Source organism: Peromyscus californicus, unplaced genomic scaffold, assembly GCF_007827085.1.
Source record: "Peromyscus californicus insignis strain IS unplaced genomic scaffold, ASM782708v3 Scaffold_7__1_contigs__length_154581171, whole genome shotgun sequence".
In the NCBI taxonomy this organism is placed as follows: domain Eukaryota; kingdom Metazoa; phylum Chordata; class Mammalia; order Rodentia; family Cricetidae; genus Peromyscus; species Peromyscus californicus.
In genome coordinates, this window is record NW_026294595.1 from 129,197,645 (window position 1) to 129,223,954 (window position 26,310).

General features: G+C 40.9%; 1 protein-coding gene across 2 annotated transcripts; it reads right to left on the bottom strand.

Annotated features, from left to right (window-relative positions):
* Positions 1-2,749: 2,749 nt before the first annotated feature.
* On the bottom strand, positions 2,750-19,926 carry Eif2s2 (eukaryotic translation initiation factor 2 subunit beta). Of its 2 annotated transcripts, XR_008215455.1 has the most exons (10): positions 19,759-19,926; positions 14,643-14,820; positions 14,153-14,256; positions 10,089-10,224; positions 9,015-9,115; positions 8,144-8,292; positions 6,743-6,799; positions 5,058-5,143; positions 3,976-4,366; positions 2,750-3,338 (listed from the first exon to the last, which is right to left on the bottom strand). XR_008215455.1 is itself a non-coding variant. In XM_052726413.1 (9 exons), the coding sequence occupies exons 1-9, from the start codon at positions 19,771-19,773 to the stop codon at positions 4,191-4,193; spliced, it is 1,002 nt and encodes a 333-aa protein (XP_052582373.1). In that variant the 5' UTR covers positions 19,774-19,926; the 3' UTR covers positions 3,901-4,190. The 2 variants fall into 2 exon arrangements, 1 of the variants encoding a protein (XP_052582373.1); XM_052726413.1 differs by lacking the exon at positions 2,750-3,338 and having other exon boundaries at positions 3,901-4,366.
* Between the last annotated feature and the right edge of the window lie 6,384 nt (positions 19,927-26,310).

Sequence of the window (26,310 nt, forward strand, 5' to 3'; positions counted from 1 at the left end):
CTGATACACAGGCCATGGAGGAGTGCTGCTTCCAGGCTTGCTCCTCATGGCTTGCTCAGCCTTTCTTAAAGCCCCCACATTGGACTAGGCATTCCCACACCAATCTGCAATCAAGAAAATGCAGCATAGGCCAGTGTGGTGGGGGAATTTTCTCACAATTGGTTTTCTTCTTTCCCAAAAACTCTAGCTTGTGTCAATTAGACAAAGCACACTAGCCTGTGGTTTTTCTCACAGAGGTACTCTAGCCTTCTGTCCACCAGAGAGCTGGTATGCTCAACCCTTCTGTTCTGCCATCACTAACTTCTCTTCTCCAGGAACATTGTCACCAGTGTCCAGTAGGATCCATTTGCGCCAGGATTCCTCTGCTAAAATGATTAGAGTTAGGTGTGATGGCACGTGCCTATCATCCCAGCACTTGAGTAAGTGGAAGCAGAAAGATCAGTTCATGGCTGGTCAGGACTCCATGAAACCTTGTCTCAAACAACAAAAAACAAACCCCCACAAATGTACCATTTTTGGAGCATCTATGCAAACTCTAAAATCTAAATAGCTCAAAGCACGAAATAGCTTTCTTTCCTAATGGTATGTTACAGGAGGACTTTTAAAATTTAAACTGGGCAAGGTAGCATGTAACTGTAATCCCTAATTTTTTTTCCTTTTGGTAAACTTAGGCCTTTTGTTTGTAAGATAGCTCAGACACTGCTCTGACCTGGCGTATGTCTTGCTCCTGTTCCCTTTTTGGGAAATGGCCTTGATTCAGCTGTTGTTCTGGTCATTTAGGGATGTATTAGGGTTCTGTACTAGTGGACTGCTCTTTAGGAACTAAATGTTCCCTTCTTGGAAAGGCCTTTCCACCTCAGGACCCAAGGGTGGACCTGCGTTCTTACTCAGTTTGCAGGCCTTCCCTGCTGGATCCCTTATTAAACATTTCCAGTTCTAGCTACCAGCCATACAGCAGCTTCTGTTCTGGTAGAGGACAGATACTGAATGTGGAGTGTTCAGGAAACCTCTGGAAAGTAGCTCATGACTCAGCCACTGCTTGTATGAGTGGAGCTTTTTAGATTGTTATGTAGCCCATGGTGGGCTTAAAGTTCTGCCTCAACTTCCTGAGTGCTGGGATCACAGGAATGTGCCTCCACACCTGCCTCTTTAACTATATAAAACACACTTGCTTTAGCTATACTCTCCTTTTGTAGTATTGGCTTTCTAGAGGGTGTGTGTTGAAAGAGAAGGGAAGATAGAGATTTCATGGGTATTCTGCTAAATTCTTTAAAGGTATAGTTTATCCCTTACAGTCTTCCAAAAGTGGAGATACATCCTGTTAATCTACTGGGAACTGACATTTTCCCACGCCCATGTCACTTGGGAATCATGATGCAAATCTGTACTTGTAGCCTAAATGACTGAAGTACTGCTCCTGAGTTTTGAGTCTCTTGGGCTTTCCTCTTCTGTACATTTCCAGTGTTCTTTGCAGACTTCCTCTACTGCCTGTACCTTTCTCCACCCTTTGCCTTGGAACCTAACCTTTGGCATCAGACTCTACTCTGTGGCAGCTGCACTGTGCTATCTTTAATGACCTGAGTCAAATCCTACCCTGTCCAGCCCCAGTTAGTCTTTTTCTTTGTGAACCCTCGTCTGTACAGTTGCCACCATTCCCTACCCTGCTGCCTAGGTCCGTATCCTCCACTCTTGAGTTTTTCCATGGTAGTCTGAACTTTTAACTCATTAACCTCACTGACTTAAGTTTCAGATATGTTCCTCTCTTGCCATTTCAACAAGAGGTTACCATCTATAGAGTCATGTGATTGAGTTGCATAAAACACAAAATGTCTTTTTTTCGATGCAGGGTCTCTCTGTGCCTGTCCTGGAACTCACTCTGTAGCCCAGGCTGGCCTCAAGAGATCCACCTGCCTCTGCCTCCCGAGTGCTGGGATTAAAGGTGTCCAGCAAAATGTCATGTTTTTAAAGCAAGCTTGTAATTTGTGTTGTACCACATTCGCAGTTATCTTTGACTGGCTTGCTTGCTGGTCACAGGTTAAACATGCCTAAACTCTTTTTCATATTACTTAGATTTTTAAAAAGTTTCAGCCGGGCGGTGGTGGCGCACGCCTTTAATCCCAGCACTCGGGAGGCAGAGCCAGGCGGATCTCTGTGAGTTCGAGGCCAGCCTGGGCTACCAAGTGAGTTCCAGGAAAGGCGCAAAGCTACACAGAGAAACCCTGTCTCGAAAAACCAAAAAGTTTCATGTTTTTAGGTGTATGACTTTCATTTTACCTGTGAGGGCATTGGGAACTGGAGTTAGATAGAGTTGTGAGCTGCCATATGTGTACTGGGATTCAAACTCGAGTCCTCTCAGAGTAGCCACTGCGTTAAATCACTGAGCCACCTTTCCAGCCCTAGACTCTTTACAATAACCTGGGCTCTGCTGTTCCCCCTCCCTCCTGTTTTTTGAGGTAGGGATTTAGATAGCTTCTAATCTAATCTATACCATCTATATCCAGGCTGGCTATGAGCTCTTGATGGTATTGCCTAGGTCTCCAAAATATTGGGGGTTATAGGTGTGTGCTACTACCACACACAGCTTTGCCCTTTACCAGTCTCCTAATGTTCACCATTATGAAGTTGAGAATTGTGGTTGAAGTCACTAGCAGATACCAACCAGTCAAACTGTCCCATGCCATCCCCTAAGGAGTCCCACCAAGAAAAGAATTGGACAGAACATACAACACACAAAATCAATGGAGCACTATTTATACAAGAGGCACTGATCCTTGCTTTATTCACGCAATAATAGCCAACATTGGGAATTAGGGGCAGAGGTACAAAAGAAAGAAAAAAGATGAAAAAAAAATTGCAGTCATAAACAGTTGTGATCAACATGGCAGTGAGTGGTGGCAGGTCTGTCAGTATATGACTAGCTCATCTCTTGAGGGTTGAGGGAAAGTTCCCTCTACCACTTCGCAGCCAAGTTACTTGGTAACACTTGGCCTATACTTGAAAATTTCAGGGTCACAGTAATTAAAAACAACATTGTCAAGACATCAGGGCTGGGTGAGTGACTGTTCTTGGGCTGTTTAGCAAGATTAACAGTCTGGTGGCAGGAAAGTGAGGAGCATCGTGTATGTCCTTATCCTGATGGATGCAAGTAAGGCAGATTACAGCACAGACCCACAAGATGAACCCTCCTGTGCATCGATGGGAAATACCTCGCTAGCTCAGTCCTCAGAAGCAGAGCTGGAGGTAATAGCAAGACCACACGCAGCAGCATCTCTCGGTTTCTTGGCCACATTCAGGTTAGTTTAGTACAGAAAAGCATTTGAGGGGGATCTTTTACTGACCTAGAACACAGGTTGAAGAAGCTTCCTTAAGTGCTGCTATTTAGACCCTAAGAAGACTTCCCTCTACTACACATGCTTTCTCAATAACAGAACGGCCTAACAAACTTTAGTATGCCAGGTAGAGGACATACAGGCCTGTGACAAGAATTCCAAGGACGGGGAACCTAGCACCTGGTAGTTCCCTTGTGTGACGAAGCTGATTCTTCAGCCGAAGTCAGTTTCAGCTGTTGTCACAGGAGGGAAATGAGGAATTGGCAGTGAGGTAGTAGCAACAATCCTCACAAAAGGAAAGAGTCAAAACCTTCATTCTCTGGATACTAAAAACAGGCTGCTGTCCCATGTCTTAGGTTCCAACCACTCAAGTCATACCCATTCTAGCTATGTAGCTCAAGAGAAACTGAAAGGGAAAATGGCTGCCCAGCTCCAGTATCTGCCACTATTCAGTTTCTGAGGACAGAGAGAATTTGCCAAAGTCCAGGAACCAAGTTTGTTGTTGTTTTGCCAAATTCACGAGCATTTTATTGTAGAAAAGAAAACTGAAGGACAGATCAAATTGAAAGAATCACTGTTATAATAACTTTAATTTATCTTGCATTTTACAGAAGTCTATGAACGATTTTAAAAAGCACCTCCTTACCCCATCACGTTTCTCTGACAGTTGTTAAAGTAGGCAACAAGTATGTCAACAGCTTGAGTATCGGCATCTTGCAAGGATTTCAGATCAATCACTCGCCAAAGAACTTGGTGGCTTTTCTATCTTGTTTTTAATCAAATGGTACGTCCACTCTGATGGTAACCTGTTCGGCCAAATCTCCACCACACATTTTGGAAAAATCGATGGTGATTAGCAAATTAGTTAGCTTTGGCACGGAGCTGTGCTCGCTTGCCCGTGACAGCCTGGAAGCCAGTTTTGATACTGGCAACAGAGCATCGAGAATGACAAGTTTCACACTGTAAGAAATAGAGTCGGGTGTCCTTCTGTAGGATCGTGTCCGGTGATCGGCATGTGTGACAAGTGACATATTCCTCTGCAGGAAAAGCAATACAGAATTATCTGCTAGACACAGTAAGGCAGAGGCTCCTGGTTGCCCACAGAAATGCATCTATCTCATAAGCTGAAGCTCAGAGGACAGTTTACCCTAACCAGGCAGGAAAGCCTAGATAAACATAGCTATTCTAGGATAAAATACAAACTAAGCTGTCTGTTATGCTTTTGGCAGTAAGATACATGTTGAAAGGACTTCAGATACCCCAGAGTTAGGAAGTTTGCCAGATGCCTATTCTTGGTGCCATCTATGGATGATCCACTTTTGACTTAGGTGAGAACAGGCAGGACATGCCAATTTTAAATGATTAGGTAACAAAAGAAGGCTGAGACAGTCCACACCAGAATTAGAGGCAGGTTTCTCTGACTTGATCAGCCAGCCAGCAAAGGCTGCATCAACTGGGCTTTCTACTTCCTCACTGTCATTTTCCATCTTCTCCCCACTTTTGGGAGGTGGGGTGGGGTTTGAGATAGGGTTTCTCTGTGCAGACCAGGCTGGCCTCAAACTCAGATCTCTCAAGCACTGGGACTAAATATGTGTGCTACCACACCCAGCCCCATTTTCCATCTTTTTAAGGTTTGTTTTCCCAAGTTTATTATAAATGGATTTCAGAACACCACAGCCTAAAGAGAACATTTCAGAATGACAGGATAAAGTCCAATTATACACTTACTGATATATCTTCTCAAGACATTTTCTATCTGTTTCTGTTGGAATCTTCCTTTGATTACAAGTTGGTTATTACCATCTATAGAACCACTATGAAAGAAAACAAATATCCCCATTACTTTTGTTTTCCTGAGGGAGCCCAATTCCAGCACCTGCATACCTTAATGAACTTAAAATATATTCAATAGTGTAGGATAATTTCTAGGGTGTTACACTATCTAGTTCCTCAAATTTTTATTTATTTATTTATTTTTTTGGTGGCAAGAACTTATATGTCCCAGGCTGGCCCAGAACTTCTGATCCTCCTCTGCCTTCCAGGTGCTAACATTACTCGTATGTACTGCTGTACTTTGCCAATTTTTTTTTAAGAATTTATCTTTTGCAAAGATTTTATTCTTAATTTTGTGTATATGTCTGTGTAGAGTTATGTGCATTTGAGTGCTGGTTCCTGTGGAGGCCCAGTGTTGGATCTCCTGTAATTGGAGTTATAGGTAGTTATGAGCCGCCCTGTAAGTACTAGAACCCTAACTCAAGTCCTCTTCCAGAGCAATATCTGCTCTTAACTACTATCTCTCCTGCCCCTCAAAATTATTACTGAGATAGGGTATCACTGTGTAGCCCTGGCTGTCCTGGAACTCGCTCTGTAGACCAAGCTGGACTTGAACTCAGATCCACCTGCCTCTGCCTCCTGAGTGTTGGGATTAAAGATATGTGCTACCATTGCCAGGCTCCTTAAAATTATACTCATATTTCTTCATGTAATCCAACTTCAGCTATCTCTAGTTAACAATCAGATTTCTATGTCCAAAACAAACTGATCCCTCAACTGTGTGGATCTGATTGCCTGTTCAATATAAGAAAAAAATTTTTAGTGAATGCATAAACGAGGGAGGTATAAATGTAAAAAAGGTTGTATGTTATTTTTAAAATTTTGAAGACAAGCATGGCAGTGTACACCTGTACTCTTAGCATGTGGGAGGCAGAAACAGGGCTACCACAAGTTTAAGGCAACCAGGGGCTACATAGTGAGACCTTTTCTCAAATATATATATATATAATAATCTAAGCCAGATAGAGTGGTGTGAACCAGTAATCCCAGTCATCAATTAGCTTAGGCAAGAGGATCCCTACATGAGCCTAGGAGTTCAGAGCCAGCCCTGTTAGATAGACATTATTGCTTATTAAAAATGATAAATCACAAAGTAAAACAAAATTAAGTCTAGTAGAGTTAAATTTGTATTTGTTCCTATCTTAATAAAGTGGATTTTTGCAGATGAAACTGATTTTCCTTTGAGGATTTACTATCACATACCATGAATTGTAACCCTTGATCCCCCTCTACCTAGGGTACCCTGATTCCAAAGTACGGCATTTTTTCACTGTCTAAAAAGGAAGAAAAAGAAATGGGAATTTTTCCAACAACTCTGAAATATTTAACCCACTAACCATAAAGTTCACTAGTCACAACTTGCCAGAATTTACCCCACCTCTATACCAAGTGCAGGATATTCTGAGAAGTAAAATACATGGCTAGCTTTCTTTCTTATGCTTAAACAATGAGTGTAATGTAAAAACCACAACTGTAATAATCCTCTGGAATTAAGATGAATTCTTTTTCTGAGTATGTTCAAATTATACAAGTGATTCTTTTGAAGTGTCAAACTACTCTTTTTGCGTACAGTTTCTTACCTTGTACCCAATTCTGCCAATAAAAATGCAAGGAGATGTTTGGGTTGACGATGTAATCTAAAAAAAAAATCAAATACTTAATTTCATGGAAATCTTAAAACAAAACAGAAACCATGCTGTTCATTATTTTACTGTGATTACTCAGTTATTAGGAGAATCTTAGTGCACAGTTCACTTGTGCATAGAAATAAGTAGCACTAGCTATAATCCCTATATCCAAGAGGCTGAAGCAGGATGATCAACCTTAAATTTCAAAACTCAGCCTGGGACAGTGAGTGCCTGTTTTAAAAACAGACTGGATAAACAGCTCAGTAGTTAAAAAAATTAGCTGCTCTTCCAGAGGATGAACTAGGTTTGATTCTCAGCACCCACATGGCAGCTCAACCATCTGTAACTTCACTTCCAGGGGAGCTGGTTCCCTCTTCTGGCCTTGTTTCTAAGCATACATGTGGTACACAGACATACATACAGCAAAACACACATACACATTAAAAAAATAAAAAACCAACAAAATGATATATGCTGCTTTACAGTTTGGTACTAATTAAACTATTATGTGCTATTTCTAAACACAAAATACCTAAAAGCATGAAAGCAAAACATTAAAATCATAGGTAGGCTATGATTATCTACCTCCTAAGAGTGGATTTACACATAATCTTTCATTTTCTTACTGTATCTTTTCTAATTTCTAGTAAACATATACTATTACTGTCATCAAAAAAGTAAAATATTTTGAATAATGCTGAAAGTAATGAAAATGGGTTACCTCTTCTGTAACAAGTAAGTATGACTTACGAAATTGAAAAACAGTAGATAAAGTGAGTGGATAGAGAAAATCTACCAGAAAGGGCACAGCTGAACAAATCTGAAAAAAGCCAGGCTCAGGCAGTGACCTGGGACTGACCCCAGCACAAGATGCAATGGTGATTAAAAACTAAAAATTTCTTCCATTGGGTCCTGACAATCAAGGAAGCTTACCTTCAGCTACTTCCCTAGTTCACTACTTATTTGGCAGGCCCACCCCTTGCTTGAGGATTATATCCATCCTCTTCACTCCTGACTCTGGTTAGTATCTACTCCAACCCACCACGTGTATGGGTGTTTTGCCTGCACATCATAGTCCCTGGAACTGGAGTTATATAGAAACAGTGAGCTGCCGTGTGGGTTCGTACCAGAGTCATCTCTCCAGCCCCTAGGATCCCCTCTTATCAGTCAGTATTAAACTTACTCTTCTCATCTTTAGATGCCAAGATAAAATGTGCTCTGACGACAGACAGACATGAACTGTGACTGTCAACCTATGCCCTACGTACTTTTCCAACCTATAGAACCGTAAAAACATTTAACAATAAAATACGGTTGGTATTTGGAATGAAGGGTCTCCACTAGCAAACTTACAGTTTACAGATATCTGTAAAATTGACAAAAGAAGTTTTCTTGGTTCCTACTCGGACAACCTGTGGAGGTTTCATAACAAATTTCCTCTTCTCTCCAGCAACCATATCTGGATTCTTTTCTCTCATGATGTTGAACACTCGGTTCAGCAACTATAAGGAATGGGAATTCAAGCACATTCTTAGTAATAGCAAGAGTATAAAATTTCTATATGAGTTGGATGGTGGTGGACAGGCCTTTAATCCTAGTACTTAAGAGGTAGAGGCAGGCAGATCTCAATAAGTTTCAGGACAGCTAGGGTGGTTACACAGAGAAACCCTGTCTTGAAAAGCCACCCCCCCCCAAAAAAAAATCTATTTAAGACACTTTGCTTTAATAAAGCTATTATATTTTTATTAAATGTACACATAAATCTCTACATGTTCTGGGAACTTCTTGAGGGCAGAAGCTCATTACTTACCAATATCTGGGCCTTAATGAATGCTCAGTTATTCCTTGTGAAGAGTTAAGAAAATAAGCCCTGATCATTCTACTGATTTTACAGAAAAACACGTGACACATGGGAAAAAAATGACACCACAAACGAGCAAACTCCAGACTACTATGACCACAAAGTGGACACTTATAACCAAAGCCCCACTGATTCCCAGAGGGCTCCATACCCTCTGGTGAATACTAGTGACAGCCACATTTTGAGCATGCTGCCCCACAAGTTTGGTATCATGAACTGTCATGCACTGGCTACATGGCCTACTGGAATCTGTTTTATTGCCCATCTGTATCTCAGTGGCTCTTCCAATGCAAGGATCTATACCTACTTTTCTCTGAACTCAAATGATAGCCTTAACTCCCTAAAAAAAAAAAAAAGTCTCACCTCCTCGTATGTGTAGTCTCTTTCTGAGCCTGCCCAAGCAGGCCCAGTCTGGTTACTGAATGAAATGCCATCGTCTTTTTTGCTGTCTTCATCTTCTAAACCTGCAGATAACAAAGAGTATGAATGATCAGTAGGCTTTGATCCAACAAGGGGGAGTACAGATCTAGAGCATGAAAGCTTCACATACTGCTCTTCCCTTTCACAGTGATAGCTGCAATAGCTTCAAGTACAAAGGGACCACAGAGAAGCCTCCTTTCCTTTATAGACAAAAATACTACAACTTCACACAAGATCTTCAATGAGACACCCATGGTAACTATGAAATGTTTCTTACAAACACAAGACAAAACAAAGCATTAAGTACTTAAAGGAGAGTCCAACTGTTTTCAAACCCTATAAAAACCCATCTGTTTAACCGTTAAAAATTTTCTATATAATCTATATATATAAAACTATAAACATTAAAGATTTTAAATGTGTGGGCAGCAGTGGCACACCGCCTTTAACCCCAGCACTCAGGAGGCAGAGCCAGGCAAATCTGTGAGTTCGAGGCCAGCCTGGTCTACAGAGCAAGATCCAGGACAAGCACCAAAACTTGTCTGAAACCCCATCTCAGGGAAAAAAAATTACAGTAATTTTCCTGTCTGAATCAGAATGATTTTTGTATATAATTTTTACTATACTTTAATAAAATGAATTTTTTTGTCTACCATTATCAAGTTAAGACACTTTTTCTTCCTTCCCGCCCCAAGACACTTTTTTTTTTTAAAGATTTATTTATTTATTATGTATACAGTGTTCTGTCTGGATATACACCTGCAGGCCAGAAGAGGGCACCAGGTCTCATTACAGATGGTTGTGAGCCACCATGTGGTTGCTGGGAATTGAACTCAGGACCTCTGGAAGAACAGCCAGTGCTCTTAACCGCTGAGCCCCCAAGACACTTTTTCATTATCACACAGTGGAAATAAAAGGCACAACAAATATTTTTTAAAAGCTTCTCAAGTCAGCCAAAGAGACCCAGATCAAAGGCTTATGTAATTTAAAACCAAGATGTTTAGTTCCCAATGTTACCTTCGTCTTTTTCTAGTATTTCATCTTCATCTGGGAATTTGACATTCTTCTTTTTCTTCTTTTTATTGCCAAGCATAATATCCAGGTCATCCTCTGGCTCAGCTGGTTCTTGAGCATCACTTTCAATCTTAAGATCCTAAGAAATTAACACAAGTCTCAATATATTAATACTAGAAACTATTTTTAATGACATGGCCAAGAATCATTTTAGAATATTCACATAGTCAAAGCTAAAATTATAGATGAGAAATACCTCTCACAGATAGGCCAAGCTGCCTCAGACTCTGCCAAATACTTAAACTGTACATTCCTCCAGACAATTTTGTGGGATTGTTCCCCTTTCTTCAGCTCTTCCTTTTTATTAGTCTCAGGATCTCGTTATTAATGTCTGTATTTTAAGCAGGCTTTACCTGACTCAATTGAGAAACTTGAATATTCTTCAATCTTCTGACTGGCAATATTCAGCAGGACGAGCAAGGCTCAAGAGTATTTTAAGTTTCTCTGCCATCCCACACTGTATTTTATTCACATTAAATGTTCAGAACAGGTAAATCTACAGAGGCAGTAGATTAGCAGTAGCTGAGGCCTCAGGTTGGGGTTTAATGAGAACTAGAGAGTGACAATGATCACGGGCTTTGTTTTCAAGAGGATGTAAGTGTTCAGTTACAGAACTCCGAATATGCTAAAAAACGTTTACTTTAAATGGATGAATTATATGCTAAGTGAATTGTACCTTAATAAACTTTCTTGCTTCAATGTAATGGATTTTATTACTGCATTTGCAGATATATTTGTTTTTGCTGATCCTTGTCCTCAACTCTTCCCATCCCCTTTAAGTTTCTAAATATGACAGTCAATGGAAGGAATTTTCCTATTGACACCAAATACATTGTTATCTTTTGCACAATTCTCCAACTCCCCAATGCAAATTAGGTATAATACTGATTACCTGGAATAATTAATCAGATACCCTATGTGTAAAAACTTGACTTCACACTTTAAGGGCTTTCATTTCAGACACGAGTAGTAAGTTTCACTTACACTTTTGCTAAGCTACAAATTCAAAGACCTTCGGCCCCTATTCAGTAATTTGCTAAAACTCACAGCACTCAGCAAAGTTTTACTTATCATTTATATATATATAAGATTAACTGAGGAACAGCCAAATGGAAATAATGTATAGAACAAAAAAAAAGCCAAGTATCTAAACATGCTACCCTATCAGCACTTCTGTGAGGTTACCAACCTGGAAACTTTTTGAACTCCATCACTTAGGGGTGACAGAACTTAAGTGTCCACACTGTCCATCCACAGAGGTAGCAGGGGTCGTTCAAAGTTCCAAACTCTAGTAATAGTTTGATCTTCCTAGTGACTAACCGTCCTGAGAAATTATATGGACACTAGATTTCTCAAGAGCAAAAACAAGTATTACCTTTGAAGACTGCAGGGGTTTTCAGGAGTTGAATGTGGGGATACCAGAGGTAAAGACCTAATTATTTTTTATTATATTTATCACATCAGCTTAGCACCAAACTGAAGAAGTTGCTGGGTATCAGTTCAATAGATGACATCATGAAAAAAGGAAAGACACAACTCATGGGGAATCAGGGTCATGTGATGAATGGATAGACATGATACAGCCTGACTCCAAGGTTACTTGCTGTAGGCTTGAATGTGAAAAAGGCACATTAAGTCTTAAGAGATGAATCATAAGTTCCACAAAAGAACAGAGGCTCAGCATGTTTCTTGGCCTCTAGTTTCTCACCAGCTTATCCTGCTCAAGTATATTGTCAACATGATCACAATTACATTTTTTGTGTGTCTGTCTTGAATGATTGTTGACAATGGCTAATTTCACAGATCTTAGCAGATAACTGAAATAGGTAGGAATAAGTGAAACTCAAATATGAGATCCTAAATCTAGCTGTGTAGTTTTGGTGCCACATCAACCTACAGTATTAACTAGATGCCCTACAAATAAAAGATCAAATAGTGGACCTAGTCTCTCTCTCTGATGATCAGTAAATAAGAAACTGAGAACTGCTGAATATAAGCAAGCACACACCAGCAAGGTTGTAGTCATCCACACTAACTAACTAGGATACTTGTAACATCCTTTCAGGCTTTAACTCCAGAAGAGAGAAAAAAGTATCACAGCATTTAACAGAAATGGAACTCATCAGTAACCTTTTGGGACAAAAGCTACTAGAGGAAATCAACCAACAAAGTCAGGTATTAACCAAGACCACAACCATCTGTAACTCCCAGTTCCAGGGGAGCTGATGACCGCTTCTGGCCTGAGGATGCTGCATGCATGTGGTGCACAATCACAAACAAAACACCCATACACATAAAATAAAAAATCCTAAAAATATTTTTTAAATACTCTAAATTATCCTTGAAATACCTCTGAGGAAAAAACAAAACCACCAGTAAAAAAATCTTACTCATTTCAATGCAAATTGAGCACACTAACTCAGTGTAATTACCAATACAATTTGCTGAATAGAATGTCATCTAAATTATGACCTTATTTCCAAATAGACTAAGTAAATTACCTGTACACGTAGGCTACACTTTACATACTTGGGTTTCAGCAAAATACCAAAGAAAAACTTCAGTACATAGTAAAAATCAGAGCTTTTGATATATGATTGTTTATGCTCTTTTCACTATGAACATATATTTATGAATACATACACACACAAAATTACTATATGTTCTTTTTATAAATAAATGCGTGAGCTTTGTTAAAGAGATTTCTGCATAGTCTCTGTGTATGTGTGTGTATATATGTGTGTCAGTATACACTTGCCCATGTTTGTGTGTTAGAGGCCTGAGGTTGACTTCTGAATATTTTCAATTGCTGCTCCATGTTATTTTTATCGACTGTCTGGACTAACCGTGAGTCCAGGGAACTAACTACCTGTTTCCACCCTGCCCAGTATCAGGGTTAGAGGTGCATGCTTGCCAGGCAGGCTTTTATGCCGGTCCTGTTGATCCAAATTCAGGTCCTCATGGTTGCCCAGTAGACACCTCAGCCACGGAGTGCTCTCCCTAGCCCCTATCTTTAAAATGGTAGCTCTTGAGCAAGGAAGAATAGTCTTCCAGCTACTCTGTTCATCCACCTACCCTCCTATTCACCTTCCTGCTTACCTATCTACATTTTATTCAAATAACTTTCAGATTTTTATATTGGAAATCAATGCAAGAGGATGACAATTATAGTTTCAAGTCCCTACAAGATCAAGAGCACTCTACACAGAATTACCAAGAGAATCCTAGTTTTCCTATAGAATTACTGCCATCAGCTACCAACTACCACACTGGGGGATGTTCTTTGCTGGTACTGAAAGTTTAACACAAAAAGCTATATTATGATTTGTTTTCAAGATTTCTCAGTTACAGAGATTTTTTTTTTAAGATTTATTTATTTATTATGTATACAATGTTCTGCCTGCATGTATATCTGCAGGCCAGAAGAGGGCACCAGATCTCATTACAGATGGTTGTGAGCCACCATGTGGTTGCTGGGAATTGAACTCAGGACCTCTGGAAGAGCAGTTAGTGCTCTTAACCTCTGAGCCATCTCTCCAGTCCACGGAGATTATCTTTTGTGAGCCAAACAATTTTAGCATGGTTAAAGACAATGGGCATTTTGAGTCCATTTTAATGACACAATATATAAGACCTAAATCCCTCTGACTGTACACACACATTTTTTTCTTTTCTTTCCTTTTTTTTTTTTGGTTTTTCAAGACAGGGTTTCTGTGTATAGGCTTGGCTGTCCTGGAACTCAATCTGTAGACCAGGCTGGCCTTGAACTCAGAGATCAGCCTGCATCTGCCTCCCAAGTGATGGGATTAAAGGCATCCACCACCACTGCCTGACTCCTATTATAATCTTTTATATCACGTAGATTCCTAAGAAAATTACCTTAATAGTAGTGGCTAAATGCTAAACAACCAAAGCAAAGATATTAAGAGATGAGATGAAGGAGGAAAACGGCTATTAGCAGTCTTTCCAGAATTCCAATTTTACCTTCAATAAGAAAGCTATACTACCTTTACACCTTCTTCAGCTTCATCGATATCAAATATCTTTTTTGTTTTTTTCTTCTTTTTCTTTTGATTAAAGAAGTTCAAGTCATCTAAGTCATCAGAAGCATCTAAAAACAGATTAAAGATTTCCAATTATTAACAATTAGAAGGCAAGACATCAAGTTATGAGTCACACCAACTACTTTTATGTATTCCCAGGGTAGTCCTACCACTACCACCAAAGCTATAGTTCTGAAGAAAGTGACAAACCAACTCAAAGCTTTCTAGAAAAACCTGGTTAGGGGTCTTGGCTGAGAACATCAAACTCAATAATCTGACCACGTAATGTCAGAAAGTGCTTTCAGACACCATCTCTGAGACTATCCAACTATACCTCTTTACTTGTGTCTACCCTGTCCCCACCCACCTTCTATGCCTCAATCTCTGGCTCCAGGTCTACCAAACCAGCATAGCAACTAAGGCTTCCACAACAGTGAGCGACACAACTACTCACCCTTTTTCCTACTGTCTTCTTCATCGGCTTCCACATCTTTGTCTTCAGCTGGTTCTGGCTCCACTTCTTTTGTTTCTGAAGGCTGGGTTTCTTCTGTCTGGGCATCACCTTCTTCATCTAACATAAAAGGCTTCTTCTTCTTCTTTTTCTTTTTGCTCATAGTAGGATCAAAAATCATCTATTTAAATTTAAAAAGATGAAGTGATTATTTTTTAATGATGCTCACATTCCAAATATGCTTTATTCTTAAAGAATTGGGCATATTAAAATCCCAAAAAGGGGGGCTTGGGAGATGCCTCAAAGTATCAAAGCACTCCCCCCCCCACGTGCTTGTTTGCATACTCTTTCAAATGCAACAGAAATACAATACAGTTTACAAAAGGTCCATCTAACTTCATTTACATTATTAAACATGGGAGTAGCCCACATGTCTTTTAATTTATAAGATATCATAAGTTATAATAACTTCATTTTTATTTCCATAAGTAAATCCTGAAGTTTAGGAAAAGGACCTTAGCAACAACTATGTTGTATTCCTCATTTATGGATGAGATCAACAATGTCTAGGCAGATGATAAACATTTTATTTAAGGTTGATAATCTAGAGTGGCTAACACCAGGAGACCTGAGACTTAGTTTTTAAAATTATCTGTTGAAGAGTGTTTAGAGGTAAATACAATCAAGATATATTGTACACGTGTATGAAATTGTCAAAGTGCTGAGCATTGGTGGTACACTCCTTTAATCCCAGTACTAGAAAGGCAGAGGCAGGCAGATCTCTGTGAGTTTGAGGGCGGCTTAGTTTACAGAGTGAGTTCCAGGACAACCAGGGCTACACAGTGAAACCCTGTCTCAAAGAACAGAAAGAAATTTAAATTAAAAACAAAAAGTATCAAAGAGTAAAATAAAATATTCTAAAAAAAAAAATCTTAAAATTTAGTTGAAGTTCATATCAATCTTAACTTTTAAGGAAACCTATCAGCAACCCTTAGTATAAGAAAAATTTCTAAGGAATCCTTTACTGTTTTTTGTTATGGAATGTGAAATATTCACTGGCTATAGAACAAGTGAAAAAATAGTTTCTAACCTGTAGATTATTTGTACTGATCCCTTGAAATAATTTGAACATATAAGGCATATTCCTGCTAGTGAAGAAACACAGTCTTTAGTCACACAGATTTGGATTTGAGTCCAAAGTATTTTTTTCCCTACCATGCTTAAACTTAGCATTTTGTTTATTGTGTAGTGATCAAAAGCACAGGTCTGGAGCCTAATTACCTTGAGCCCAATCCTGACTCTAACTTCTATGTGGATTAATCCTAAGCTTCATCTGTACAATGGAGATAACTGAAACCAACCAACCAAGTTACCAGGAGAATCAAATATCTGATTGCAATTATAACTTATACAACACTGATTCTGTCATCAAAATTTCCTCAACTTAGGGGGATTTGATTTTCCAAACATAACATAAAACTGTTTAAAAAAAAAATCTCCAAATTGATTCTAATAATTAACTGTAATTCCTTTATGTCCCAAGTACAGTAAGGAAACTAGTAAGCAGGACTGAAACCAAGCTATAGTGTGTAGTAAGGTGGAGGAGGGTTACTGTCCTCACAGGACAAGGTATTCTGCAAATTTTCACATAGCACCACTACCAAAAGCAAGTCCAGTGCTAACTTACTATAGGGTCTGAGGTCACTCTACATGGAAGGAATGCTGTACTTCAAACCAAAATCACAGCCCATGTTCATCAGATGAGTTGTGTTCTTGAACTAGGAAGACTTGGCACAAGGGCAAATAAAACTTCAGGCATTCTAAGTTTAATTCTGACAGTCTTACAATCTACTCATTTTCTTCAAGTCTAAGTTTCCCTGACCTACTAGTAGCTTTTTCTGAGTTTGTGATTTGAGACAGTCTTATGTAGAACAGGCTGGTGTTGAACTTGAAATTGAAGTACTGAGATTATAGGCACTCACTAATAATACACCTGGCTTAAATGCCTTGTCACCATTACTACTCAAGAGATCAAAGATGGGAGATATCCTAACATGATCAATGATAGCTTCACAATTACCTTTTCATCCCTGAAGAAATTTCTATTTAGGTCTATAATAGGTAGACTGTAGCCTAGTAAAGACAAGTAGTAAACAGGCAAAGACTTTATGCTGAAATAACATGTATTGCAATTACTTTCCCCGAGTACTTAACACTTACATGTTTATATACTAGTAATTGTGTTCATACAACCCTGTAAAACAGTTACATAAAAAAACCAGAGATCCTAAATCAGCACCCAAAGCAGAACTCCCCAAATCACCAGATCATACTTGCCAGCTTGGGATATACATTGAGACATTGGCTTAAAAACGTTTCACGTCTGGCCAGGCGGTGGTGGTGCACATCTTTCATTCCAGCGTAGGTAGAGGCAGGTGAATCTCTGTGAGTTTCAGAACAGCCTGGACTATTACAGAGAAACCTTGTCTTGAAAAACCAAAAACTAAAAGTTTCATATCTGACTTTCAAATTAGCCGTTGACTGCATTCCAAATGTTTTAATACTACTTTAGATTCAAGAAGAAAATGGTTGTTGACAATGTACCATTTAAGCCTTTTTCTTCTTTTTAAAGTTTAGCTTTGATGACAGTGGGGACTGAGGCCTTGTGCTTAGCACTCCGTGAAGAAGCTACATATTCAGCCTTCTTTTTACCCTTTTGGGGGTGAGTGGATAGTGTCTCACTATGTTGTCCTGCTTGGTCTCAAACTCAGAGACCCACCTGTCTTTGTGTACTCCCGAGTTCTGAAATTAAAGGTGTGGTCTGACTATAATCAGAATTTTTAATGTTTAAGTTTCTCTTGCAAAAATACCTCACTGGATCTGAAAACTCAATGCTCTAACGTCTTGTGAATGGGACTTAGGAGTAAGAAAGGTTTAGATACTGACATGCTTTGGGGGGGGGGGGGTGTCTAACTTGATGGTAGATTTGGATCCAGACTGGGTACACAGTAAGATTGTCTCAAAACAATAAAACTTTAAAATAGTCTGAACATTTCTGAATGCCTGAACATTAGGGAATCCTCCCCTCCTTATCAAGGAGCATCCACATTCCTATGCAATCTTTTAAAGGTAATGGTTTTACTAGGTGAAAAGGAGTCATGTTTTTACGGAGTTTGGCGCTTAACTACCAGGTTAAAAAAAAAATGTGTTCACTTTATATAAAGCTTAAATTCTAACACTTCCCTAGTCAACAGCACTCACTAGGTAAACCAGAATCACTTCCCATGTTCACCTCTCCCTTTACCAGTAAATTCCACTGAGAGTAAAGCCAAGGCTAGGATGCTAGTACCATTCAATTTACTGAATGGCCTAACCTCCCTGGGCCCTAATTTTCCACTTATAAAATGAAGTTGTAATGACAGATCTAAGGGCAGAGCTACATACTTCAGACTTTCAAGAGACTACTGCTGGTATAAAGGCAGGTTCCACCATCTTTGCTTGGTAAAATCCTGTTCATCCTCTAGCAATAAATTCTCACCCAACACCTTTCAAAAGATCTTGTTACCAAAAAATGACCTCTCAAACCACCCCTTCACTACAGGTGTTAGCTACCACCTGTTACTACACCATAGAAAAATAGACTACAGCAGTATATAGGTAGTTATTTTTAAGTTATGAAATTTGGAACATGAGTAGCAAGAAAACCCTTCCTTTCGGAACTTTTCTAATGCATCATACAGTAGTAGCTAAGCGCAATGTCTACCATGTCTTTCAGGCAAGAACCATCTAGCTCCTTCAGACTGAACTACTTAGTAAGCTTGGGAGAGCCTCCTGGTCACTTAGATGGAAGCAGTATCGCACAGATCTGGAATTCTACTACTAGCTCAGTCACTTGGAATCTGATTATAGGCACTGTACAACTCTGGTTTTCTCATCACTAAAATGGACCAACAGGACCTTATTTTATAGACCTGTGAAAATCAGCAAAGGACTTACTTCCCGCAAGAATCAATCTCAAATTCCTTAATGTACTTTTCTAAGCCCTCCATGAACTAGCCAGTATCTACTTCAACCAAACTGGTGAATATGTCACTTTCTTTAGGCACTTTTTCCATCCGTGACCATAAATGCTTTGCAATCAGTTTTCTCACTGGATGAAAAATTCTAATCATTTCTAGAGCCTACTCAAAAGCCAACTATGGAGAGAGCCTCCAACTGTTCCTCTCTCTTATCCCTCTCCAAGGTCCTGTAAGCGAAGTCAATCACAAATTCTTCATAAAGTACTTTTTTAGCGGGGAAAGAAGACTGGGCCCCTAGGTCCAATGTTAAGCAATATCTAACTGAGACAACTGCAATCCCTTTTTAAGTTATTTAATTTTATGTGAACTAGGATAAATCTGAAAGAGCAAAAAGTAAAATAAAATGTAAAAAAAAATGGGGGAAGGGGGCTTGAAATTTTTACTGAGATCCAAGCCCGGTAGAAGAAGACCCAGTCAGCTTCGCTGCCGGACCGCCCTGCTCACCTCGCCTTTTAAAGGAAACTTAGGGACTCGCGCCCGGAAACTTTCCTCGAAGGGTGGTCACTTTTTGAGACTAAATTATCTTTTTTTCTGATCCTCACACCCTGTCTTAAGAAATAAAGTCTCGAGCGGGGAAAGGGAGCGAGATATCCGCCCGGAAAAGCCAGCCTACAAAGTTTTTAATCTCGATGCTCCACCGGAACCGAGGGAAGCTTCCCAAGGCACCCTGAGCACTCGACACCGAGAGCTGCGACGGTTGTGCTTGAGAGGAATGCCGGGGCCGCCTGCCCTAATTTTGTTGAATCGGGGGAACTAACTGGGTATCCAAACCCTTCAGAGGGCGACTCAACGTGCTTTCCATTCCGAAACGCCGATCCCGGTAGGAGGCCGGCCTCGACGCCGTCGCCCTGAGGAGAGCTGGGTGCGGCCAAGTCTGAGGATCCGGAGTCCTCGTCGGCTCCACAGCTCCGAGCCGCCTAGGCCCGGCTGCTCCACATGGCGGCCGCCGACCGCTAGGCCGCAGGCCCGGCTTCCCACACTGGTGTGGGTTCGGCTTCCTGCCTCAGTCCTTAGCACTAGCTCCGGGCTCAGGTTCTCACCTCGTCCCCGGACATGGCTGTGGTTCGAGCGGGTTCGGCACGGATGGAAAGTCAGACCGGTCAGCTTCAGACCCCGGAGTCGGCGCAGCTCCCACCGAAACCTCTCCCAGCACCGCGCTAGGCTCTTGCATCAGCGAAAGGGAACGACACCCCGCCCTCCTCTCGAGCGTTGGAAGTGCGCCTGCGCAGAACTCGCCAAAGCGCAGGCGTGCAGCGGAGACAACCTCGCGTGTTTCTTTAGGCGCGAGTTACCAGGCGACATCCCGGCGCCAGGCATGTTGGGACTTGTAGTTTGCCTAGAAGAAAAGGGCGCTGGAGTTAAAGCACTTCCCGAGGTCGTTAGAGACTGTTTTAGCATCAGTCCGGAGGTTCGGATTCTTGTGCTGCTGGGTACCTCAGCGGTTCGGAAACCCCTGGGTTTCTTGTAGCGTGAATTTGGGGCCATTCTTCCGGAGTTAGGTTATGAGACTCTATAATATGAACCCGTGGGGCTAATTTCCCACAAATACCCCTGGGGCGTTCTAGTATTCTAGGAATTCTAAGAGAACTGGAGGCATGCACCTCATTAAAGGCGTTTTACTTCGTGAGAAGTTTAAGTTGCTGGCTTTCTACTTCAGAAGTGTCTTCCCTGGTTCCCCTGAGGTAGACCGACAAACAACCCAGCAAGCGACAGTCTGTCAGGAAGCTTCGAAACACAGTCATAACTCGCTTAATGAAGGGGATATGTTGAGAAATGTGTCGAGTAGGTAATTAACTTGTTGGCGAACCTCACACCACACAAGGAAAGACACTACAATGTCCTAGGCGATATAATCTGGGTCCGTGGTCATATATTCTTTTTTTTTGCAAAAGCTTCCTTATATGATGCGTGACTACTTGTTTATGAAGTCTTTGCTAGACAATCTGGATGCATCATCCAATTTCCCTGCGGAGACACAGCTGCCACTTAGGGAGGTCTCATTATCTTCAGTGCCATCCAGTCAAAAGATTGAGGATAGCCAGGCGGTGGTGGCACATGCCTTTAATTCCAGCCCTCCGGAGACAAAGGCAAGCAGATCTCTGAATTCGTGGCCAGCCTGGTCTATAACGTGAGTTCAAGGAAGCCAAGACTGCTGCACAGAGAAACCCTGTCTCAGAAAAACAACCCAAGATCGCGGAAGACTACCCTTGTAGTTAGACAAATTGGGCTTGTAACTATGAGGAACAGCAAGGCATCACTGTTCAAAAGAATGCAGTTTGGACTTCTCAGGTGGTTGAGGGGCAGGTTCAAGTAAGCAGATGCTATCAGGAGGTGGGAGTAATTATTAGGGTTTAATGCTTCTTCCATAAGAAGAATCAAGTGAGGATTGGTGAAAAGGCCCTCATTACACGAGATGGGGAATAATTAGTTATTTTTGTGGTTGCACAAATGTTCTTCTCGGTTTTATTTTTGTATTCATACATGATTGCAGGAGTTGTTTGTCTCTGTTTTTATTTACTGAAATCACAGGGTGGTCTGTCTAAGCTGGGCATGGTGGCACTTACCATTCTAGCACTTGGGAGATAAAGGCAAGAATAATATCAGAATTTCATGGCCAGCCTGGACTATATAAGATCCTGTCTTTAAAAAAAAAAGGGGGGGGAGAAAAAGAAAGAATAAGAAAAAGATCTTCTTATCAATCACCTTGCTGTGCACTAAGTATTAACTTATCCTAAAAATAAATAAGCTAAATTAAAAAAATGTTCTATGAAATTAGTTAGTTCAGCGCACCCTAGATGATAATATCAGCATACCTCCCCCACTATCCGAGGCTACTCTCCTCCTCATTATGCTTAATATGTTCTCTGCTTTAGGCCTTAAAATAACTGAGATAACCCACAAATTTTTATTTAGTACTCCCTGCTGCATATCCATTCCTAATCTAAGCATAGCATGTCCTTGCCTTGAAGGAGCTTACACTTTAGTGAGAGAGAGATTTTATTAGCCTCCTTTTCTGGATGAAGAAACTGTTGTATAGCATTGAAAAAATTACCCACAGTTATATACAGACGACAACAACAACAACAAAAAGAGAACCAAAGACAGTTTGATACTGGTGGCTGCGCTTTTAACCTTGAGAATCTGAGTCTCTGCCACCATACCACAGTCTTCTTCAGCTAGCAGCATCTGTGTGTACCAGGATTCCTCCACCAGCAACACTATTGGCGATTTGGACCAGACAACTCTGTCCAGGCTGATGTTCTCTGCAGTGAGGACATTCAGGACCTGCCCTATGGTCATAGATCCTAGCAGCACACTCCTTCCACTCACGGCGTTGCCAAATGTCTCCTGGGGGGTCGGGTACACATCACCCCTGATTGAGAACCACTTGTTTTCATATCTTAACCCTTCCTGGGTTGTTGAGCTAGAACAAATATTCCTGGATAGTCCTCAACTCACCAGGTTGGGAGGCCTTGAGGAAGAGAGAAGCAAACTGGACTAAGTTTCTGAAAAGCCTGTTTATTCAAAGATTAAAACTGAAAGAAAAGGGGGGAAATAAAGGAAAAGTGATAAAGTGATAGAAATGGAGAAAGGGAATTCACATGGAATCACCCTTCCATAATTCAGTTCATGCTAGCAACGTTAGTTGACTCCAATAAACACACTAAGGTAGCTGTGCTGTCTAGTTTGATGTCAGCTTGACCCAGGCTAGAATCATCTGAGAGGAGGGAACCCTGACTGAGTAAATGCTTCCATAAGATTAGGCTGTAGGCAAACCTGCAGAGAATTTTCTTAATTAGTGATTGATGGGGGGGGGTGGCAAACCATTTTGGTTGGGGTTATCCCGGGCCTGTCAGTCCTGGGTTCTATAAGAAAGCAGGCTGAGCAAGCCACATGAAGCAAGCCAGTAAGCAGCACTCCCCAATGGCTTCTGCATCAGCTCCTGCCTCCAGGTTCCTGTCCTGTTTGAATTCTTGTCCTGACTTCCTTCAGTGATGGACTATGATGTGAAAGTACAAGCTGAAATAATCCTTTCCTCCCCAACTTGCTTTAGTCATGGCTTTTCATCATAGCTATAGAAATCCTGACCAAGACAGAAATTACTACGACAGACCTGACCATGTTGGTTTTGGGATGATTGTGGAAGGACTTTGGAACTTTAAAAAGCCATTGAATGTTCCACACTTGGTGGGCTGTTCTGTGGGAGCTTGGAAAACAAGAATGTTGTGAGCAGTGCAGACAATGGAGGCCGGACTTGTGAAGTTTCCAGAGAGGACTGTGAACGTCTCTTAAAGATTATCAGGGCTGTGGCATATTTTGAGTTAAGAATCTGTGGTTCTAGTTAGCTGGGGCTGAAGAAACATTAGCTGTGATTAACAAGAGATGAGAAATATTAAAATAAAGCCTTTGCTTTACTGGGAAAATTGATACATTTCAGCTGGTGTCAAGAAATTAGGGATGATGAAGAGCCCAGCATCACTGAGATGAAAACTTCTGGGAAATGTTTCCTGAGAGTTAATACACAGAAGCCGTGTTCTAGAGGTGGCCTAGGTCGTACCTTGTGCTGGCAGTCAAACGTGGTACTGTGTAAGTCTTTCAGGTGGTACTACTTTGAAGGCATGAAGGGGTCATTGGAGAGCAGCTGAGGCTTGGCATTATGAGAATCCAGGACCATTGGTGAAGTTGCAGACTCAGTAGCAGTTGAAGCTCTAGGATTGAAGAGGCCATGAAGAGAAACTGAGGCATGGCACCATGAAAAGAGCCCAGGAGAGGCTATTGGTGAAAGTGAAGCCCAGTTGCAGCAAGGAACTCCAGCATTTTGGAGATGTCAGTAGTCTGGGGTGACCATGAAGAATAGCAGCAGCAGTGGAGTGGAGCCAGTTGGAGTTTAGAAGACAAGCTGTGTGTACTGCAGAGGGCAGAGCCAGAGAAGTGACCCAAGCCCCTTGGAGGAGCCCAGTAGATTGTGAATGAATCCCAGATATTGGACATGGAATTATTTATACTGTTGGAGTTTGGTTTTGCTTTGTTCAGATTGTGACTGTGCCCTGGTGTTTCCTTCTTGAAGAAAGAAAGTATTTAGCTTACTTTTTATTTTATAGAGCCCACAGTTGAGAGACTTTGAAATTTTAAAAGAGATTATGGATTTTTAAAGAGACTTCGGATTTTTAAGAAGACTGAACTTTCTTTTTTCTTTTTTCTTTTTTTTTTTTTTTGTGGAACTGAGAATCGAACCCAGGGCCTTGCGCTTGCTAGGCAAGCACTCTACCACTGAGCTAAATACCCAACCCCAAGACTGAACTTTTAAAGTATTTGAATTGATAAAGACTGGGACTTCTAAGTTTATAATATGTCTTATATTTGTGATATTTATTAATCTGAGATCTTGGAGATGAACCAAAAAAGAAAAAGGAAAGGTTATGTCTTATAAAGTGCTGTGTGTCAAGTTGAGGAGTCTGTTGTGCTGTCTAATTTTATGTCAGCTTGACCCAGACTGGAGTCATCTGAGAGAAGGAACTCCAACTGAGGAAATGCCTCCATAAGATTGGGCTGTAGTCAAGCCTGCAGGGCATTTTCTTAGTTAGTGATTGAGGGGGGATTGATTGCCCAGCCCATTGTGGGTGGGATTATCCCTGGGCTGGTGGTCCTGGGTTCCAGAGAGTAGGTTGAGCAAGCCTCATGGGGCAAGGCAATAAACAGCCTTGGTTCCTGTCCTGTTTGAGTTCCTGTCCTGACTTCTTCAGTGATGGACTACAATGTGGAAGTGTAAGACAAATAAATCCATTCCTCCCCTAGTTGCTTTGGTCATTTTTTCCTATCATAACAATAGTAATCCCAAGGAAGATAATAGTCTTTATAAGGCCTTCTTGTCCCTCTGCTCCCTATTTGGGAGATGTTGGTACACCTCGAAAATGGTCAAATAGCTTCTGTGAAAAAGTTTTTCTTTTCAGCATGGTACACAGTGTAACTACCCTCACCTGTCCACTTGAAGGAAGTTTTCCTTCAGAGATTTCATCTTTCTTCCAAGATAGTAGTTTGCTTTCCAAGAAAACTAGCCAAAGTCACAAAGCAATGATAGCTAAACTTTTCTAGTTTTTCTAAGAGATAAGAACCCACTTAGCATCAACACAAATAATCATTTGTAGCTCAATAGCTTTTTTCATTTAGCAATCTCTATAAAACATATAGGACATTTAGCAATTTTCAGTTCATACCGTGAGGGGAATCACTATAGTTTTCCTGTTTTCTAAATAGAGAAGCCAAATTATGGACTCTACAAAAGTAGCGAGAAGTCTGGAAGTAGTCTACTGGACTCTTTACTCTTTATGCCTAGCATCAACTCAGTTCTTCAGCTGCTGAAAAGTAAGTTAATGGAGATAATTAATCTGCCCTATACTAAAGTGTACGTTTTCAATAGCTTTGGAACAGTCCTTATTCTCTTCAGTTGACCTGTTGTGCCCAGATCGCGACCCCCCCAGAGAGACCACCAAAGACAAGCATGCTGAAATGCAAAAGCAAGGTTTAATTTGGGATATCCTAAAGCATATCCAAAAGCAATACAAGCCTAGGCAGGGACTTTCTCCAATACATCCAACACAGTGGAGGCTGGAGGAAGTGCCCACCTCTCTGCAAGCTCAGTTTTTAAAGGCAAAAACCACAAGGTTACGTCATTTAGGGGTGCTAGTATGGGTACAATTCTGATTGGCTCACTTCTAGGGGCTTTCTAGAAATCATGGCTTAATCTTACTTCTAAGAGGGTGGTTGCCTGCCACTACTTCTCATTGGCTGCCCTCAGGTGGGGACATTTCTGTGGTCAGTTACCCTGGAAACCAGGGAGAGGACATTCCATAGTCCGGCAGGCATTACCTTGTAACTCTGTACTTTTACACTTCCTGGTTTCTGGAATCTGGACTGACTGGTTTCAGTAACTCATGGCCTATTCCTAAAAGGAGAAATCTTAGGCCTTAGTTTTAGGGTGAAAGCATTTCGGTCTTATTTCTAAGATGGCTCATTTTGGTCTCACAGACCAATGTTGTATAACTATTTTTTTCTACCTGAAGCCCCTTGGAGAGGAGAGCAGGAAACTCAAGGAGTCCAGGAAAAGTAGAAATTTCCAAAAGCCCTACACAGTACAAAGCCCCTCCCCCCAATCTAATAAAGCAAGGGATAGTTTGAGGGAGAGGAAACTTACTTTGACTCCAAGCTCTTCAGGGAGCTCCAGGGATGCAGCTTTTACAGGTGCTCACCCAGGTTGGAGTGGGTGGGCCTTTCAGTGACCCAGCTGCCTGTGAGTCAACTGTGCTCCTGTAAGTAACTTCAATAAACTTAATGGTTCAACAAACAGGATGTGGGGGATCAATCATTTCTTTGTGCTGTATTTGGAACCCTTTTGGGTTGAATAGACATTGAATAGACATTGTTTATGTGTCCCCACAAAAAGCTACACAATACACTCACAAAATAGCAGGTCTGTAGAGACTATGACTTAAAGTTGTGACAGTATTTGAATTAGAACCAAGATCTTGGGTTGGCAAGATGGCTTAGAGAGTAAAGAAGCTTGCTGGGTGTGGTGGTTTGAAGAAGAATGGCCC

Bases quoted from the DNA above. Each gene is read 5' to 3' on its own strand.
- Eif2s2 (XM_052726413.1), bottom strand. The intron at 8,293-9,014 runs GTGAGACTTTTT...CATTCCTTATAG, and splicing joins GAGACTACACATACGAGGAG to TTGCTGAACCGAGTGTTCAA. The intron at 4,367-5,057 runs GTAAGTGTATAA...CTTTTCCTGCAG, and splicing joins TGTCTTGAGAAGATATATCA to AGGAATATGTCACTTGTCAC.